The sequence below is a fragment of the Lineus longissimus genome, chromosome 2 (genome assembly GCF_910592395.1).
Source record: "Lineus longissimus chromosome 2, tnLinLong1.2, whole genome shotgun sequence".
Taxonomy (NCBI): Eukaryota; Metazoa; Nemertea; class Pilidiophora; order Heteronemertea; family Lineidae; genus Lineus; species Lineus longissimus.
In genome coordinates, this window is record NC_088309.1 from 17,436,708 (window position 1) to 17,457,655 (window position 20,948).

The 20,948-nt window shown below is 41.1% G+C and overlaps 1 protein-coding gene across 6 annotated transcripts in view; it reads right to left on the bottom strand.

Moving 5' to 3' along the window:
• The window catches only part of LOC135482689 (transducin-like enhancer protein 4), a 73,810-nt gene that overhangs the window by 36,220 nt on the left and 16,642 nt on the right, over window positions 1-20,948 (bottom strand). For 5 of the 6 annotated variants that reach the window (XM_064762949.1, XM_064762948.1, XM_064762952.1 and 2 more), the window contains exons 7-9: window positions 14,937-14,972; window positions 4,496-4,667; window positions 649-659 (exon numbers count right to left, since the gene is read on the bottom strand). In XM_064762949.1, coding sequence (XP_064619019.1) covers window positions 649-659; window positions 4,496-4,667; window positions 14,937-14,972 — 219 coding nt within the window. The remainder of the gene's footprint in view (window positions 1-648; window positions 660-4,495; window positions 4,668-14,936; window positions 14,973-20,948) is intronic. The other variant, XM_064762951.1, reaches the window with a different exon arrangement.

The window sequence follows — 20,948 nt, forward strand, 5'->3', positions numbered from 1 at the left end:
AGTACCATTGAAGCAACATACACGCCAGCCCATCAGCGGCAAAGAAAATCAATGCCCGGCTGATTTAGGGTCACTACCGGTTGTCGCGTCAATTATTTACAGCAAATCAATAACACAACGTTTCGTACCATGTATGCCACCGAACGACATCAACTGACATGTCCGTCACTCACGATGCAGGAAACAACGAGATTGAGCCTGGTACACCGCGTGCATCGCAACTCGTACAACCGGCTTAGTGATATTTTACACCGTTGGCGTATCGCTAGTCTTGTCACAATCGCCACGACATAATTAACGACATGTCAAATAGTTCATTCTGTGCATGCAGCTGGTTCATTCTGATACGGCGAGCAAGGAAAAAATGGACATTGTATGACGCCATGTGAAGATGGCAAGAAGTTAAGATGGGCATGTTCCTTGGGATGGAGCAGTGCCAAAAGTCATTTTCTATCTGGCTGTATCGTTGATGGACATTTCTGTCATGATCTTTCTTCACATGGCAATCGAAGATTACTGCCGATTCATCTGGTGGTAGGCATGGTGAGAGTATAATCTGCGACGACAGTGTCACGCTGGGAAAAGAGTCAATCAGATCTGCGAAAGTAGGAGTACTAAAAATCGAAGTGTTTAAAAACTGGTACTTACATGTCTGTCGTCTGTTTGTAAAATGAAAGAAAAGAGAGATAAGGTTAAAGCAAATTGAAAACCAACATGTTATAACAGTCTACTTAGCTCGAGTGAATCAATTTGGGTTTTCTTCGAATTCTTGTTAGAGTTGAGACAAGACATCTTTCTACTCCAGCTGTCAAATATAGCAAATAGTGGAAGTAAAACGTCTAAAATCTACCTAAGATCAGAAATTTGACATTCATGATGTTTACCTAGACAGAACAATACACCATTGACAACTCCATGGTCAACACCATGGTCGGACAAAATTTCAAGACTTTGTGTATCCAGGTGCGCATTCGCATTGATAAGTAACCAAGGTAACTAAGCAGTTACTAAGGAATATTTATTCATGCGCATGCATAAGGGGATACAAAATCTGGACATTTTGTTTGAAATTCTGCCCACAGTGCTCATTCATAGTCCTAAAAGGAATTTAGCTATTAGTACACTAGTCTACTGCATTGTAGTACACTAGTCTGCTGCATTGTTTACACAAGTCTTGTCTGGCAATCACTTTTTGTTGGGTACATTTACACCCTCCACCAAGCCCAAATTCCCCTCTGGGCAAATCCTAAGTCCTTATACAACTTGAGATAGGACGAGTGACCTCAACACCAATAGTCTGCTGCAATAGCAACCTCTGCATCACTACTCCCCGCAGACGATCAATGATGTCAGAGCGAGTGTGACACTAATGGAGAGACCAGTGACGATATGTTTACCAAGCCAACATAGTCAGACAGCGGAAGAAATGTCAAACACAAATGGTAAATTTACACAACAGGGATAGGGACCGTGTCGTTACCCTCATGTTACATTAACACACCTCATAGTATCATGGGGGGACAAGATACTGGCGCACCGGTCAAGATGTTCTACCAGGTCATATGGTTATCACGGGGAGAAATACATCGGACACCTCACTATTAGAGACACCCTCGGGACTGACAAAGCTGGCCTTGATGTAGAGGTGTCCTGATTAGAGAGGTCAAATTAGATGGAAATAACCAATTTGGGACCAAAACTAGCGTCCTTAATGGAGAGCTTGTCCTTAATAAAGAGGTGTTCGTTAAGGAACTTCCACTGTAGTTCAAGTTAATGGATGTGGCATTAGTTGAAGCGTGCTCCAAGAATATAAAAGGCATTTTTTAATTTTGAACTTTTTTGCGATCATGGATTGTGTGCATAGACTTCAAAGAGCAACTGATTCTTCGGTGACCAGTCTCTAGCTGGCTAATGGACTACCTTTTCATAAGCACTTTTTGTCATGTACATGTTTATGCACAAGTCAACTGTTTGTAGTTTTTACTGAAGAAAGTCTGAGTGTCTGTGATAGGCCATGTGAAATGCTTATGTGGAGGTGTGTTATTAGGATGTAACTTGGTGATTTAACTTTATGCACCGAGACACCGTAGTAACCCATACGCCAACCATTTACTTCTTTTAGCAGTTAGCTCTGGTTGAATCGATATCTAATTAATCCCTGTCTATCTAATTAATCCCTGTCTAGTACTTCTCACCCTCCACCAGTCAGAGCACAATAACACCGAAGTCATCGACAACCACATCAAACTTTGTCATTAATGACGCTAACAGCATGAAACAGGTAGGATTTCTACACATACAAACATGATCACGCCCTCCATGACAATAAGTCCACACTGATACAAATGCTCGTGACAACTGCATCAGACGAAGTTCATTTCAATACAATACATCATCATGTTCTGAGGCTATGTTAATTTCATGTCAATTTAATTCTAAGCTTATGTACAGTCCAGAACAGGGCAGACCCAACATTCGATCATGTACAGACATTGCTATCTTTCAAGGGAGAGTTCCAAGAAGCCACACCGATATCCCCAACCCTCTCCATCTGAATTCCTAACTCTCTGATACCACATTAACGCACATGCCATAGATAACGCACACAAGAGACCTGCCCCACATCACAAAAGATACCCTAAGCCTCATCTAAGGAGGCGGTGTGGGAGACTTTCATTGCCAAGATGAGTCAGAGCCAATGAGCTGGCGATTGCATCTCCTCGTAATTGAAATACATGTAGACGTGTACGTAATGAGGGGAAATGAAACTCGTCCCCGCAGATGCAGCCATAAATTTACGTATTCTACGAAGTCCCCTCCAGGAAGCTGTCACAGCCTGTACGAGCCGTAAATACTGATTTATGACACGGGGACATTTTATCTGCGCCTCAGGAGGGTTTCTTTGCAATTTCATGATCAGCGAATGGTCTGCGTGGCTCCTAATAGTGGGGTCCATGGTTACTAAGGAAAATTCAATTATTTTGTCTTTGAGAATTGTTTCCCAAATCTAAATTAGAAATTGAGCAGGTGATGTGGCTTACAACAAACCATTACTGTAAATCACTATATTTTTGTGGCCCAAGATTTGAGGAAAAATGTCCTTTTTAACATCACAACCATTTAAAAGGTTGGCAAATGGATGGGGTTTTCAATGATTATACCATTGTGTATTTCAAGCCACTACCACTACCACCCCTATAAGAAATATCAAGCCAAGGTCAGAGGAGGCCTGATTTTCTCACACTATATTCTTCCTTCAACAGCACACCAAGCCATTTCTTCAGCTATTTCTCGGAGACCCTCCAACTCGATGAGAAATCCCAAACAGAAAATAGCGTTTCCTCTTATCGTGTTCTGAACGAGTAAAATCAGCCACTTGTGAGCACTCGGCCATCTTGAATGGGCTTTGTAATCCGCCGGCAATACGCATGCACTGAAGATTATCAATCTGCGCTTGGAGCCCTAAGAGCATTTGACGCACCCACCTCTGCTTTGTGGAGAGCACTACCCAAGAAAATCCGGCTTCGAGAGCGCAGCTTAATTAACTGACAAGAAGCCATAGCAGAGGGACGCGAGCCTGGTTACAAGATACGTTATTATTCTCCATGATAGATAGGTGGTGATGATCAGTGATGCTACAGACGACAAGATACACACAAGATGGCGTGAGATGGGTTCGTGAGGAAACGCTCTGCCATCTGGACGCGTCACAGACACAGACAGTAGAATTTGACTGTCAAATGCTGACACTATCACTTCAAGATCTCCGAAATCTTGGATAAGGACATTGAAGAAATCATCCTGGTGAACCAAACTGAGTAAAACCATGAAATGCTTTCTTGAGCCTGGTATGGGCCTTCCAGAACAAGTGGGAAGGGTGTTTGTGACTATGAAAGTCAACCTCTTTGTCCATGACCATTAGTTTGCAAAGGGTTCGACCCCCTCTTTGAATCATGAGATAAAAAGATGAACCACTGTGTCAAAAGATGAGTCTTGGCACCAATTTGACAACCTCCAGTCTGAAAAGAATGACCCCTAAACCCCCCCCCCCTCTTTATCCACATAACACTAAACTGTCGACATGACCGACTCAGTAAAAACTTGGTCAACTGAATTCAAATCTGTTTGAGGAGCCCTATAGCTTAGTGAACCGACACCGAACTGGAAGTATTGGCAGTCTTACCAAACACTGCTAGGGTAGAGCTAAACGATAGCTCCATCCAAGCAGCGATTTGTGTAACAACTGATACCAACAGTGAGGTATCAATTTCTATTCTAAAACACTTCAAAATAAACAATGTAATGTGATTTTAATTCCTTTGAGTCCGTTTCCATATTTTGCACCCCAAGCGGTTACGGTGGCTGTACCATAACCGCTGCTGTCGAAACAAGGCACCGATTGACAGCAGCCTAAAGTGGACTCCTAAAATCCAATAGGGTTAAACGTCAGTAATGTTGAGGACGATGATGATAATCGTATTAAACAGGTACTAACCTTTTTCATCTTTCACACCTGATGAGTGCGAGTGTGAGGACAGTGAATTTGACAAGGCCAACAGACCAGCAGCTGAACTAGGAGGCATTGGTGGCTGGAGTCCGGCTGGATGAGGCGTCATCGGGATGGGCGGGGCGTGGGCGTGTGGTAAATGCTGGGCTTGCATCTGTTGCTGAAGAAGAGAAAACGCATCAAAGTTTATACAAACACCGAGGGTAGAGGAGAAAGGAGACGAACACAACAGTTCTAACAAAACACATACACTGTATACTCTTGCTGAGAATTAGGCAGGCCTTCCAACTTACCGAGCAGCCTGAACTTGATCAGGCCTGGCAGAGGCCTTGGAAAATTGTGCATCAAAAGCACAGAACAGCCAAAATGTGCAGTCATTGGTAAATTTACAAAATAACCTGTGTCCATGTGGTAAATTGGACTAAATTTTTGGTAATTCACATACCAGTTCATGCATACTTTTCAATTCACAGGACAAACCATCAGCGCATTTTTCAAAAACTTTCTCTAAAACTGATGCAAACCATGTTTGAAGAACGTTATGATCAGAAGAACACGTTATTTGTTTGAAGACGCCTCCAACAACACAATTTTTCCAATATTTCTGAAAAACTTCCTCCTTTCCCATCAGGACAGGCCAGCTTGGCAAGTTGGAAAGCCTGCCTGATTCTCAGCAATCTGTGAAACTGATTCTCTTGTATTGGGGAGAAGGTTGATTTAAACCGAACCACTCTGCCGCTCGTGTTTACTGTGCATTTCAATTACTGGAGACAATACCCTAACTAAATATTGACACAGTGTATATTAGCCCAGTAGGTAAATGGGCACTGAATGGAAATCCATAACCTAACAATAACACATGTATTGTTTCACTTTTATTATACAGACATGATGAATATTTAATATGTAAATACAATAAATATATGCCAACATAAGAACTGTAACCCAGCACCAACTCTGCATTAATAATTTAACTCATTACCTGACTGGGAATAAAATATTTTTATTGGATGTGATGCCGATGAACGGGTCAAAATATTGTTAACTCGGATGAATGGGTCGCAATATTTTCATAAGTGGTGAATTGGGTCGATTTAATTTGCATGGAGAATGAGCTTAGCTAGTTCATATTTGCATAAACGGCACTGCTGATTTGTTTTGTCAATTGGTTGTAGGGACATTCAGCCAATTTACTGTTTTCACCCCGGGTAGTACGGAGCAGACAAATCACAAATAAAGTATGAATTTCAGATTTGATAGATTTTGAACTTTGCTTTCTCACAGCCAGCACACCAGTAGACCTGATTATAAATCAGTCCCAGGAGGGGGGGGGGCGCAGCTTTAAGATGGTAATATACCAATACATGTCATTGCGAAACAGTGTCCCCAGTTGGGAAGGTCTGTTATAAAGAAATGAAATGGCCGACCTATGGGGTCAGCCATAGTTGATTTATGGGGTCAGCCATAGTTGATTTTGATGTTACCTCACTACTGGGAACAATGCACCATGATGTCACGTTACATTCAACAGAGGCACCCCACAAGTCAGCCATTTTATTTCCCCATAACAGCTGAAAGCTCTACCACTCTAGGGGCACTGATTTGGAGAGTAATGTTTTCAAGGCAGGTTGCAGTCGCCATAATGACTGATTTTGCAGTCAGGGGCAGGCAACGTTTAGAGATGGAGCTGACACTAAACTGGGTAAATTTGGAATCAGTTTCGAAAAAAATGGCCAATACCACTTCCTAGAGCCCCTTCCGTGCGGCTGGCAAACATGATCTCCCAACCTGACCTCCCCCTTCCTGCAGTACGTGCATCATGCTCAATAGATGGCACCACTGTAGCTGAATTCCTCAGGGTTATGCGTAACTTGTGTAGTTTTCCCCCATAAACTTGTTTTGGTCAGAAGAACTGGAAATTAATTCCGCATGGAAAGGGCTGAGACTTCATACAAAGTGATAGATATTTACAAAAGAATAATAATCAGCGACAAACAATAAGAGATGTTGAAAATAAAATATTCAGGATGAGTAAACAACCGCTATCAGAACATGAGTCAATAACATCATATCAAACAGCTACCCTCATCCAACTATTGACATTATGAAACGTTATCAACTCCCTATTTATTCCGCTGTGAAACTGTTTGATTATTTTTCATTTCGGTTCATACCTAAGTAAACCATGCGCCTGAGCAAACAAGCCATTGTCAACGACAATTCTAAACCAAGCAAACCTATCTATTTTATTTACTCTGAGACTATGTACTTTTTGTTGTCTCTCCCTGGGCAAATGTTTGCAATATTACATCCATATTATTATCATATCGGAATAATATCGTAAAGACAAGGCTCTATGTCAGGTCTGTGCAAAACGTGACAGAAAACATGGCCAAGGGAAACGACAGACTACAGTACTGGCCTGAAGTAACATCCGGTGCCATGCACAACACTGCAATCTTCAATCGGGTATCTATAGTTGCGTTTAGGTCCTAAATATAGCAGGTTTAAACCATCCTCAAGCGGGAATCCATTTATACACCACTGTGTTATTGTATAGTAATCAAGCGCACAAAACTGACATTACTTCTGAACAGTACTGTAAATATCTGTCGAAGAAATAGACAAGGGAATGTGTCTTGAGACACGTGCCGTGGTCACACTGGGGTTTTAACACGAATTGAATTCGAATTAAAACGTTGATACGTATTGGGGCGTCACACTCAATTCGGTTCATACCGATCTCAATCCGCTTTAACCAACACGGTTCTTAAACCGAATTGAATGCGAATCAGCTAATCCGAATCAACGAAACCGTATTGAGATTTCAAGTGTGACGCGCTTGATACGAATTAAGGTTTTCGATCGCACTGCGCATGCGCCCGGCGCATGGAAAGTGACCTTTGACCGCGGGAACTAGTGCTCCGAACTAGTTAACTGATGTATTTAAATGATCTCATTAACTCAAATCGTTTTTCGTTATGCCATAGAATAGGGAAAAATCAACTCCCTTGCACGTGACTTGCATTTCCATTTCCTGGCAAGGTATGTTGCCGCCGGTTCGTTGGTCAAAGGTACGCTGGTCAGCAACATCGTCGCGGCGGGGTTTTCCCCGGTTTTGGCCTCGTTTTCGAGGGCGAGGCCGGGATTCTCCACTAATAGCGACGGTGGTGTTGACTCGCTGAGGACACTCCTCTTTGACCCGAACTTTGGCAATAGGCATGGCCGGGAGATGGAAATGGTCAAGCACCTTACGCGATTTTAACTTCTTAATAATGACTGTGTGATACTGTGATATTATATACTTATATGTTTTGTACTCGTAAATTTTATTCTCCCATATGGGAGGTTAATGAATAATAATAATAATAATAATAGATGGCGCGTCGTTAGTATGCATTGAGTGTGGCGCGTTTTAAACCAATTTGAATGGGTATTCGGGCCAGTGTGACGCGACCGTTCTGAAACTGGATTAATCAATTCGTATTCCGGAGAGCGCTCTACGGAATTCGGTTTCAATTCGCATCCAGTGTGAACACACCAACGAATTCCCATTTATTACAAATTCAAATCCTATTCCCACTTAACCACTTGAATACCATACTGTATACATAACCAAGTTACCAAGGCAACATATTGGCGGATAATCAATTTGGAGACAATTTGGTTAAAAGCATGTGATAATAGCCCATAAAGCCCCCTCTAGTCTCTCGAGACTAATTCAAACACCCCATAAAATAAATAGCACCAATGAGTAGACGAGTCTACTTTATAACCGAGTCATGACTAGACCCTGCACGACATTGCCAAGTAATTTCCAGTAATTTCATAGTAATGCCATGATAATCTCCATCACCAGCAGCATCATACAGATGATACTCCTCACAAAGGAGCCTGAACTACGCTTACTCTTGCATTTCTTTGTTTATTCTCCGTTCGCCCTCCCCTCACAACAAACATAGAGATTGGAAGCTGGAATTACTGTACTGAGACACCATTTGCCAGGATTGGAATTCCACCGGTATTACAGATAGCCATGTCTTTTAACAATGGGTCTACTGAAATACCCTTGGGAGAACATTGGGATAACATTACTGGATATCATATTAATGTTAGTACTGGCATATATACCCTTGGAACACCGCTGAGATAACTTTACCAAAAGTTTGAAACCCCTGGAAGACCACTGGGAAACCAATTTATGATTTTTTATGATAGAAATACCATTGGGACTACCCTTTAGGAAAACTTTTGATACCTGCAATAACATGTGGGGCAGCACTGGGAAAACATGTACATGAACTGAATCTGATAAGAAATGGCGTGATACTACTGGAATTCCCTTGGTACCCTATTTGGAGACCATGGCTGCCCAGTGGTCTTGAGATGATGTCCACAAACGTCCCTCTCAGATGCTATCGCCACTTTGCCCCACTTCTTCCCCATTATGCCAATTAGCGTTAAAAACTACTGCAATTTAAACTATTTCCAATACCTATCCTTTTTTACCGTTTTTTAATGGCAAAGAATAACAACTCAACTTTACAACCAGAATATCACATGTCGCATTGAAAAAACACTCTCGGGTTATTGATGAAGTCTCTTAAAGTTCATGATTTAATTTGTCTACATTCAGTTTTCATTAATATTCATAGTAGCGTTAACCTTTATTCCATTATCAAAATCCATTTTACTGTTAGTACACAAAACATACCAGTTGATTATGCCACAAGCCATGATCCCCATAAATGCATTCACAAAGCGAAACAATGACTATTATCTACAAAACCTATAAATAGGAAAAAATATCTGGGTGCAATTTAAATTTATAAAGTGGGGAGAAAGAGACGAGACAAAACTGCCATCAAATCTAACACGATGGTACAGTCCAAGTCACAACTGACATCCTTTCTGCTTCGTGTCAGTTGCACACAATGTACACACTAATTGCTCTTTTTTGCAAAAATTGCATGTATATTATATGCCACTTACGTGCACAGTGACACGATTTAAGGGATGTCAATTGTGATCTGGACTGCATCACATACGATACCGCTGCGGACTGACTGGAAATATTTTATTATCACATGAACGATTTCTCATAAATTGCAAAATGCTGACGTTACACAAAAGATCCATTTTGCATTGCAAAGCACCCAGCAAAGCTGTCCGCAATGGTTATCACATGATGAGACAAAAAAAACTGGTCTGGTGAAGCAAACCATTTCAAACTGCTTTTTGAGCCTTAAGTCCCTTTAACCCTTTCTCTGCCAATTTCTCATACTAAAATCACCCATCCTGACCCGCACTCCGTTATACCACAAATAAAAATTTGGTACAAAGTGGGGAATTGGGAAGCTACCATTTCCATTGTGTTCTAGGCAACGAGAGGAGCAGGCTTCCCATGGGTATATTTTACCTCACAAGTGATTTACAAAGCATGTTCAGTACACAGTACTTTTTTCTACTTCAAAAGCAGGTGTTGGCGTAATTCATTCATGTCACACAAACCAACCCTCACATATGGTAATACGGTATTATCATAACACACAGCATACATGTACTGTCTGTGATGATTGCTGCAAAAGCTGCCAAAAGCAAGGCCAGCTTAAAAGCGCATGTTACTCCATCCTGTCTCCCATCAGAAATTGGTTATTTCTAATCTAACGTTTTCTACTGTCACTGCAAGTCATATAAAGGATGATGACCTCTGAGGGTCCCAGCCCTTTGCTGTTGACCAGTCAAGTCAATAACTGGACTTTTATCTATCGATATAGCAAGCGCCATCTTTCTTTATTTAAACCGCCCATTACCTAGCTCAACACACTGGAAATTCTATTTCTCTCCCTAACACCAAAGCACTCTAGCTAAGAAAAGCACATTTTTAAAGACAGTATATAAACATGGGGGGCCGAATTTACGAAGGGTGTTTAAGAGTTAGACGCGTGTAAATTCTACATAATCAGTTTCAGGGCCTAATGCGGTTTTCATGAAGAAACCCTGCAAGGCCCTGACTCTGTCTATTCAGACATTAAACGCTGTTTTAAGCTAAACACCCTTTGTAAATTCGGCCCGGGCTGTTCAGGCCTTCAGTCAACCGTTGTTCGATATTTGGAAAGCAAAATAGTCTTTCGTTCATTTCAATTCATTTACCCAAAACTGGTCAAAAACAGATCAAAAACAAAGGCACTCAGTTGATAGCAGTGCAATTTACAGACAGCTTTCAGTAGCTATAGAAAATTGTGAATTCCTGCATGAATGATGTTGAGTTGACAACCAATATTTGCAGCCATTTAGAGTTATCATTTTAACATGGTAACAGAGACTTTTTAGCACTATGGGCCGGCAACATGCAAACCCAACACCCTCCCCAGGCTTCCACAAATGGTGCTTGATACACTGCAGGAAGGTTTTTATAGAATGTAAGTCCGTCACCCCTTCAAACGTCACATAAGGTATTTTTGACAGAGTAGGAGCACAGCACTTGGAACCACAAACTGCAGATTATTAGGGTTTTAAACCAAAAAGTATTGAAGAGTTCGTCATTTGGTAGAACATACTGCACACATAGAAAACGCTAATAGAGAAATCCAATCAAGTTTAACATTCTCGAACAAATGAAGCCAAATACAGTATCTTTTTTGGTTTACTACAACGTCCCTTTTTCAGGTACAAGCTTGGCAACCTACTGCAGCCAATTGTATGACGGACTTAATCTTTATGGGTCCACTGGCGACACCACTGGTTACATTTTGAGGCTATGAAGCGCACGAGCCTGGATCTACACCAGCCTCATTTGGTACGCGTCTACTGCACCAGAATGTTCTATCGCGAAAAAATAAACTCTTCAACGCTTGAGCTGCGAATAAAATAACTCACCGCTATCTGTGGTCAGGAACCACATCCAGCAAGAAGTGCAAAAATGAGAAAAAAATTACAAGCATTAGCAAAGAACCACTGTAAGACAGGGCAAGCAAATCTGTCATTCTATGGCCTCTTGATACACACATCCTTTTTCTGATGTAATTAATAGCTAATAGATATGGACAAAGGGAAGTGGAACAAGAACAAGGGACTTAGCCATCTCGTGAGAGGCTATTCCACTATTTTACGCTGCTAGGCTGCTTGGTCCTGAAAAGCTGTAATATCAGGGATGGGAAAAAAACAGCATCCCTCATATAATTTGATGATTAGAGGCTGTTGCACCAACACTCTTTCCATTTGGCAGCTTCTGAAAAATTACTTTCACATTGGACATTCTCCACTCAATTTCTGGCCAGTTTTTATCTTCATTTTTTTAAACATCGATCACAAGATGATAAGCATATCTTTGAAATTCACACTAAATCGTTAAATTACAAGTGTAAATCGATTAGTCTTTTTTTTTCCTCCAGCGACTTCTAGTGGTTAGCACTTCCAAGGACCAATAACCCAAATAACTTGAGAACCAATGCCCCATTTTGTAAACTTTGGTCAGTATTTTTCAATAAGGAGTAGCGCTATTGAAACCAGAAGAATCATCTGCTGCGCAGAAAGTATCACACTGGCCAAAACTGATTTGGTCAACTCAATCTCTTCGCCGCATATTTCGGAATACAAAGGACGATCGGCGAAGGAATCGCACAGGTCACCCGAGACTTACAACGAGCTTGGCCACTCATTTTCTTATCAAAGATGGCCGATCACATTGTGGCCAACATTACTACAATCGAAACAGCCGCCACAGAGAGAAGCCAAGACTCAAAGTGGATCTGCTAGCTTAATAGCTTTTTCCTCATTTTTGACGCAACGACACACGGAAAAATCAATCACAATGTCAACCAGAAGAAGCTTTGAAAGTGCAGAAATCACATTGTGAGCTTTAGCCAAATCCGACTGGCAAGTCTACACAAGACGAGAAACCACCAAAAACACCTTAAAAATCACTTTCTTTGTGGTTTAGTCCTAATCCAACATCAAACAATAAGAGACTTTTCCCCGAATCATCGCTTTTATCATGCATGCAATACAAAGGAATTAGCTTCATCTTTGTGTGTGGAAAAGATCCATCATTGATTTGGGACTTAATCAGTGCAACGTGAAACAGCAAGCGCTGAATCTTTTGGTGTTAACATAAGCCGATCACAGCGGCCTTCAGCTAGGCACATTATTTGTGGCAAAATTGGCCACAGGACATTTCTTGGTGAATTAAGGAGTTATATCAAAATACCAATCCAAGAAAAAAAACATAAGAAAATGCATATAAACAGTTGGTCAAATATTTAGATATTTTCTGAAACAGCCATGTCGGTACACAGGAATTATGTAAGCTTAATATTACAGAGGTTGCACAATGTCCTGACTTTCAGTCGGATTCCATTCCCTAAAACTATTCTCCTTCGTGAACTAAGCACAGCCATGAAAATGACTAGACAGCCTTGGTGCTGTGGGCGGCAACCCGCTGGCACCAGTGTAGGAGCATCACATCACTTCAACAGGTCCTCTTCGTTGGGTGCAACCACCTTTTTGATGTAACAAGTTCTGTGGAGTTCTGAAAGGACTACGAGTTCATCTCATAGCGGGATGGAGAGCGGGATGGAGAGTCAGAACAACGGGCAACCTCTCTAATATCACGATGGCATGGCACCAAGTAACTCAACCTGCTCCACGAAGGTCTCTTACATGAACAGATAAAGACATCAATACATCGATGCACTTAGGGGTAAAAACTATGCACAAGTTGTGCATGCAGCATATACTCTGTGCAACCAGGGCAATTAACCCTACAAGTACAGTGATTCCAGCAATAACGTCGTGTGGATATTCCCACACATGTCCAGGGGCAACCTTCTGAATCATCAAATTTGTTCAGACAATCACCAATAATGGTGAGTTATGTTTCATTGGTACACCACCGGTCAGAAGAAACACCAGCACACATGATGCGCACCGCGATTTAAAAGACTCCTAACACAGTTAAATTTTTTGGCAATCAGAAACCATGACAGACTAAATTAGGGAATGTGATACAGTTATAGCCTTGGTACAACTATAGTCCCTACAGAGAAGAATACTGCATGTAGTACAGATCAATTGTACACAGATGCTATAATGGTACTGGGGCTATGATTGCATCACTTTACCTTATATTCTCATTTGTCCCAAGCAGTGTAGATGAGCAATGAAAACAAGTTCACGAAATAAAACTGATAATTCTTGTCTCTTCTGACCAGTTATGTATGTCTAGCCACAATTACTTGCTTTCCATTCGAAAGAACAACCACTCATAAAAGAATTGAAAATAACAAAAGCGAGGCCTTTGGAAATCAATAAAGTGATGAAAATGCAAAACAAGTAAGTTGAACAAGGAATTTACCACACAAAAATCAAGGAAGGTTTGTTGGATAAGGATGCAGAGTAGAGGCAATGGGTTAAAATCGGATTCTACTAAAATGAAGGCATTATACTCCGACACATGAAATCTCTAAAGCCGCCCCTGACAAATATTTGACCCTCGTATTGCATGAACGTGCATAAGATTGATGTAAATACATGTCGAGTCATTATTTCATCAAGACCAAGTGTACAGGGTGTCACTGTGCAGGAAAAGTTGTTTTTTAAAATCATTTCTCAGTGTTGTATATATCTCCAGTCCAGTCAGTGCGTAATGACGCATTTACACTACAGGATCCTATAACGCGATGACATCACAAAACTATCCGTTCTACTTCTGTTTTCACACAACAATTAGTGGCATGCATCTGCATTTACTGCAGTATGATATCATCAGACCAAAACTACGCCCTCTAGAAGTGGTTAAAGAGTGCAAGATGAGTGGCATGTTCTCAACCCGCAGAGGACACAACAGAAAAGTTACTCTGAAGTCAGTCAGTAAAGAAATCTCAAAGCAAGAACCCAAATATATAGCAGTTTGGAAGAGAAAATAAACTATGACGGTTAGGGAATAAATAAGTAAGGCACAGACTAAGTCCATTCCATCCGTCATTTTCAAGAAGTTGGTCATGATGTCTTCCGACGGAACAGACAAGAAGACGCCCAAGACCAGATTCTGACAGTGGATGAAATGAACTAGGCCCTTATACCAGCTGGAAGAGGGAGCTAACTATAAATCTAGACTAAAGCTAAAGCAGAAGTTCAAGCAATAATCCCTGTCCCGAAGGAGTGGTTGTTAGAATACTGGAATGACTGTCAAGCAGGCAGAGTGTTTCAGCTTGGAGGTGTTTCAATTTTCTTTTGAGGGCGTTTTGAAAAGTTCCCAGCAGCCTGCACTTGGAGACACCAAGATTAGTTTTCTCTAATTGGTGACTGCACTTATTATTCCGATGGGGTAGGGTAGTCTAACCCTTTATCCCCCGCCCTTCATTTCCAGCTAAAACACTACAGGTTGCATGGGTTAATGTTCGGATTGTTTCTTACTGGAATCACTTACCAACACATAGGCCTGAAAGCTCTCTCTGCTGTCTTTCTGCAAGAGAAAAGGTGTGCAATTATAGCCACAATTCACAAGGACATTTACTGAGGCAAGAAGACAATAAGGCGAGATACAGTTTGATTTCAAGGAAGTTGGGGCATTGGAGTTTTACATTATTTGTCCTGAAATATCGATTTTGATTAGTATTATAGTACAGTTGATGAGTATATTAAAATGGTGAATCACCCAGCACGCTCACCAAAACCTGGTTACATCCCTAGTTGGGCAATATGAAGGCCACCCTAGAACTCAAATATCTAAGTTTGTTGTCAATTTCCATCGGTGACAACAAGATAATCTTCAGCAAATGCAAACAATGATGCCCGAAATATAATCCCAATATACAGTACGGGTCCGCCAAAACGTTAAGTCATGACACATTTCACGTCGATCGATCAAACCCAGCCTTGACAATATACGCCAGCCTATTACAGTCACCCACATCAAAAGACCATCGCTGTCTGCAACCATACACCCGATTCACTTTTATAGCCAACGCGAACCAATCACGGGAGAGGTCACATGACCACACTCGATGGGCGGAAGCACTTAGACACGAGTATTTAAATCAAGACTGCAGGAGATATTGATTGAGTATTGGCCATCTCATCAACACCTCAATTTATATCAGCTTAGAGGCCATAGCCACGATGTGCACTATTTCATATCCGTGGCAGCGGGCTTTGATCCCGTTCTTAGCCACGACCATAATTAGTATTGACATCCCAAGAGCAAGGTTCAGTATCTATTATATTCAGCTCTTCAGTATCTGTATTCAGCAGTTCAGTATCTGTATTCAGCAGTTCAGTATCTGTATTCAGCAGTTCAGTATCTGTATTCAACTCTTCAGTATCTGTATTCAGCTCTTCAGTATCTGCATTCAGCTCTTCAGTATCTGCATTCAGCTCTTCAGTATCTGCATTCAGCTCTTCAGTATCTGTATTCAGCACATCAGTATCTGTATTCAGCTCTTCAATATCTGTATTCGGCTCTTCAGTATCAGTATTCAGCAGTTCAGTATCTGTATTCAGCAGTTCAGTATCTGTATTCAGTTGTTCTGTATCTGTTTTCAACAGATCCTTTGGGACTGAACAACAGATCCTTTGGCACAGAATAAACCATCAGTGTATGGGGTATCTGAGAGTATCCTCAGAATTCAATCCATATACCAGGACCACAACTGTGTAGCCGGTAACAATATTGATTGTTTTTTTTCAAAATAAGGATTCTATAACTGAGCAAAATTGACACGGAAAGGCACCCATAACAGACCCAATGGGCACCAATAACAGAACCAGTGCTGCCTTCTACAGGTAAATTGGGACCAAGCACACTGCATAATAGGTGTGGCCAGAATTTGATCCCAGCCAGGTTTGATATTCCACAAGCACTCTTCAACTTGTGTTGCGGTTCTATGTCTGACGCAAATTGACACGAAGGAAAATTTGTCACACCAACATTGGTGTCATACGAGTCATTTCTGCACACCACTCCGTGTCAGAGGCACCAAGAGGCAACGTCAAAGCCAATACTGACGTTCATCTGTACTATGGGAGGATGATCCTCTTTATAAAACTGATCTTCTCCACTTCCGAGTAAAACCACCACCAAGCGAGATACAACTTCAGAACATGATCATATTTGAGTCAGCTGTTTAATCCATCATATTTGCAAGAATTTGTGGGATTACCTAAAGTCTCCACCATCTATATCTGCCATGCCTCAGATAAAGGCTTTAGTGCTGTGACAATGGATTGGTTCCAAACCTGGATATCCAGCGACCGTTGATCCAAAGAATACATTTTTACTTCTTATACGCTAAGAGCAATATTTCAAACTGCACAAGACATAAGTCATTGCTGGTCATGAACACATACACAAATGTAAAGTACAACTACAAAGTGATAATTTCCTGTTCTCCACTGCATGCACTATTGGCTAAAGTGCTTTCCTCTGTAGAGCAGTGTCGCTTTCGACAGCGCCATAAAGATGGCTTCACTTAATGTCCGCTTTGAAGCATAACTGGACACGGCACGCCTGTTAATGTGTCCGATGGGATGAACCACTGCTGGCGATGCCATCAGAAAAGATATGGATGAGACCCGGAGGACAAGATAAAAGCTTCATATGAATATACTGCTCGATGACCACCCTCTCTTGATCTTCTGGAGCTAACGCTAGCCTGGCTACCAATGATCACCAGGGGCAGGAGCCAGAAAAGAACTGGACCATTGTTATCCACTTGAAGTAACTCCCTGGTTTCAGATTAGAGAGAATCGAGACCATCCATTTCTCAGTCTCAATCGAAAGACTTGGACAATCCTCATGGTGCTTTGTCCTGCTGCCCATTTTTGCCACTGCAGAATCATTCTTTGCCCACCAATACAACCAGCAGTAAACTTGAGTCTAAAACACCTTTTTAAGCCAAGCTCATCGAGCTTTTAAGACTGGCACATCCATACCCATGAGAGACAATATTTCCCTCTCCACAGTCCAATTGCCTGGCACAAGAAGAAACAATTGACTAGTGAAACAACACAAGAAGTCAGAAACTAATGAGAGTCAGTCCAACTACCAAGTAACAATAGAAACTGCTGCTGGAACTTTGAGGATATAAGCAGACGTCACCACTGTCATCCATTCAGATTCAGATATTGTGTGTCAGCACTCCTTTGACTCTCAAATTAACCTAAGCTGCCATTGTTTGGCACAAGAGAATTCACACACTCAAACACCAACTCAAAGAATGTCCAAGATTCTCATTGTTCTAGAGGACACTTATCTCAGAGTGTCCAAGATTCTCTAGGATCGAGGAGACATATATATAAGAGTGTCCAAGATTCTCAAGGATTGAGGAGACATATATATAAGAGTGTCCAAGATTCTCAATGATCGAGGGCACACACGTATAAGAGTGTCCAAGATTCTCAAGGATCGAGGGCACACACGTCTAATAGTGTCCAAGATTCTCTAGGATCTAGAGTACACATATATAAGAGAGTCCAAGATTCTCTAGGATCTAGAGGACACATATAAGAGTGTCCAAGAGTCTCAAGGATCGAGGAGACGTATATATAAGAGTGTCCAAGATTCTCAAGGATTGAGGAGACGTATATATAAGAGTGTCCAAGATTCTCAATGATCGAGGGCACACACGTCTAAGAGTGTCCAAGATTCTCAAGGATCTAGTCAGATCCAGAGGACAAAAAGCTAAGAGTGTTGAAGATTCTCTAGGACCTAGAAAACACATACTCAATACACCAAGGAAGGTGAAGATTCTATTATTTCAACTTGTGAGAGAAAATAGAGCACAACAAGTAGTTTTCGAGCGATACTTGGTTCAGCGCATAGGAGCTTTACAATTGCTCAGTCATCAGACTCGAAGATTGTAAAGATCTAGAAGATCTTACTTCCCCACAGAGACTGAGCAAAGTGCTCCTGTGAGCCAATATGACCAAGTGGAGTGTTTTCCATCACGAAAAGAACCAGAATACGATGATACATTAACAGTAGCACAGTGTAGTTTTACTATATAGCTATATTGGATATTAGCTATCGGAGAAACTCATGCGATAAGACAAGTCCACTGTTGCCAGCAAGGAAAGGGGTCAAGGAGAACATAATGAGCAGGAAGAGGATGCCAAGCCGTAACTATTGAGAACTTATCCGCAAATCAAACAAATTGACATTGTCAAATATCAAGTTTGACACCATTAATATGACAAGAGTTAAATGATAGACAAGACTTTTGATGCTAGATCTCCAACACACCACGATGAACTGAAAAATTTGATGCAACCATGCAGGGAATATCAATCCTTTAGTTGGAGCATAACTGAATAACACCCAAAAAACTGCTGAAGCTTCCATCAAGACAGCTGCAGAAATTGACCCAGCTGAAAATACCAGACAGGTTTTTCACCAGCTCTTGATTGATTGCCGACAAATCATCATAACCTCTTCCTCAGCTAATAATGAAATAGCGTTTTAAGTTACTGGTATACTGGTGTAAACATCGCTTTCGTACATGAATGTATATCGAAATTGTGCCACTGAAGTTGAATCTGGTCAGTCATGATTAAGCCCTGATAGAGGGCTCTGGCCTCACAAATACAGGTGTTTGTCCAGTTAGTGTGAGTGTTTGGGTCCAGACCATTTAACCACTATCACAGTAGTGGTGAACGACTTGGACAAAAAGTTAATTTTCATAAACTGATAGCATGCATACATGTATGAATACATAAGGATATCAGGTTTTCTCCACAAGCCCAAACTAATTTCGAAAAACGGTCAGCAGAACTACCAAGCAAAATTTACTGATGGCATCCTGACAAAAACAGAATCCAAAACCAGCAAACATTTCAACCCCAAGACGAGTGCTGACAGTTTCAAGTGTGGAACCCGATATTTGATTTGCATACACATGAATGGTACTTGAAAAATAAAAACACTTCCCACTTCACTGATATTTCATCCTCTAAACAGCCATCACATTCTGAACACTGGATCGATATGAATATTATGCTTTCGTCGTCACAACTCCTCTACATCATACAGAGTTGGCGATTATTCATTCTCTGTCACCCACATTGTACTCAACAATGTTTACCGTGTCAGTGTATTATTCGACAAGTACCACAAGCGCCCTACAAGCACAGGCTACACACTGAATGGCCAAGTAGACGGAGCTCTCCACGGCAGCTTTCAGCGCTGACAAAGCACTGTTGAAAATAATCAATTCACGAAGATTTCACGCGCACTGAATGCTACAAAAGCTAGACTCTCATGTTACCAAGTCACAGAAATCGACATGAATACAGGGCATTAAAGTTGGATTAGGGATTTAGGTCATACTGCACTGATTAGCCCAAAGCTTGAGGCACGGTGCTTTTTCTTCGCTACTTTATCGGTATCGCTAGTCCTGTTGAACACCACTTGATGCTAATAACATTGGTACAAGGACTCAAAACTCAAAACTCAAAACTCAAAACTCAAAAGGAGGTGGGCTCGCTCTGATACCGATGCCAAATCATAATTGCACTTTGAAATTCTAACTATAATTAGGTTACCGCGGGATGTCCAAAGTGATCATATTTCAAACTCTTTGTTCCCTGCTGCGACAACCATGTCTGTGGCTATCATTTCCGCACTCATTTGAATGTCATGCCATTTTCTACTTGGATCCTGAATGAATAAAATGAAACATCGATTTTTTTCAATTTAACATCAAAAAGGAATTGAGATTAACCATTGCGTCTGTGTTATAAATGTGCTAAAGGCATGAAGGAAAAGAAAGAATGTTCCCTCAAGAAAAAAATGTGTTTGGTAAATTGGTTAAAGTAGGCATGCCACAGGCATATCAGTTCCATTGAACAATTTATAAGGGGTGTCCAAAGTGGTTGTATTTCAGAAGTAGAAGAAGACGGAAGGTAAAGCTTTCTGAAAATGCACAACTTCTTTTGTGGCGTCGTTGCCATGACGACATAACAATTGCGATTATCAGTCGTCATGGCTACATCATAGCAATGGAAACCATTCGCTCATAGGGTGCTTTTTAGTTTCAACCCAGCACCAGACCCCTTGGTTATTTCCAAATCTAACTCTTTTTATCAGCTTCTGAGTGCAACAAGTCAGTATTTTTAAAATCAGCAAATCCTCGTTTTTCAGCGGCTAATTTGCTTGACAGTTATATGCAAAAAGGAATGCAGGAAGTCATTGAAAACACAGAATAAATTGATTGCACTGAAAAACAACTCCTCTTGCATTTCAACATTTTTATATTTTCATACTTCAAGAGCCAAAACCAGAACCAATTTGAATAAATTAGTCCTTGATTTTCCAAGAGGAACTTAGTCATGTAATGCAAGTAAAGACAGAATAAGAGCTTTTCATGTCATATGAAGTGCTCAAGGCTTTAACTCAAACTGAAGTACTGACAAAGATACACACCTAATTATCCTAGAAAAACAT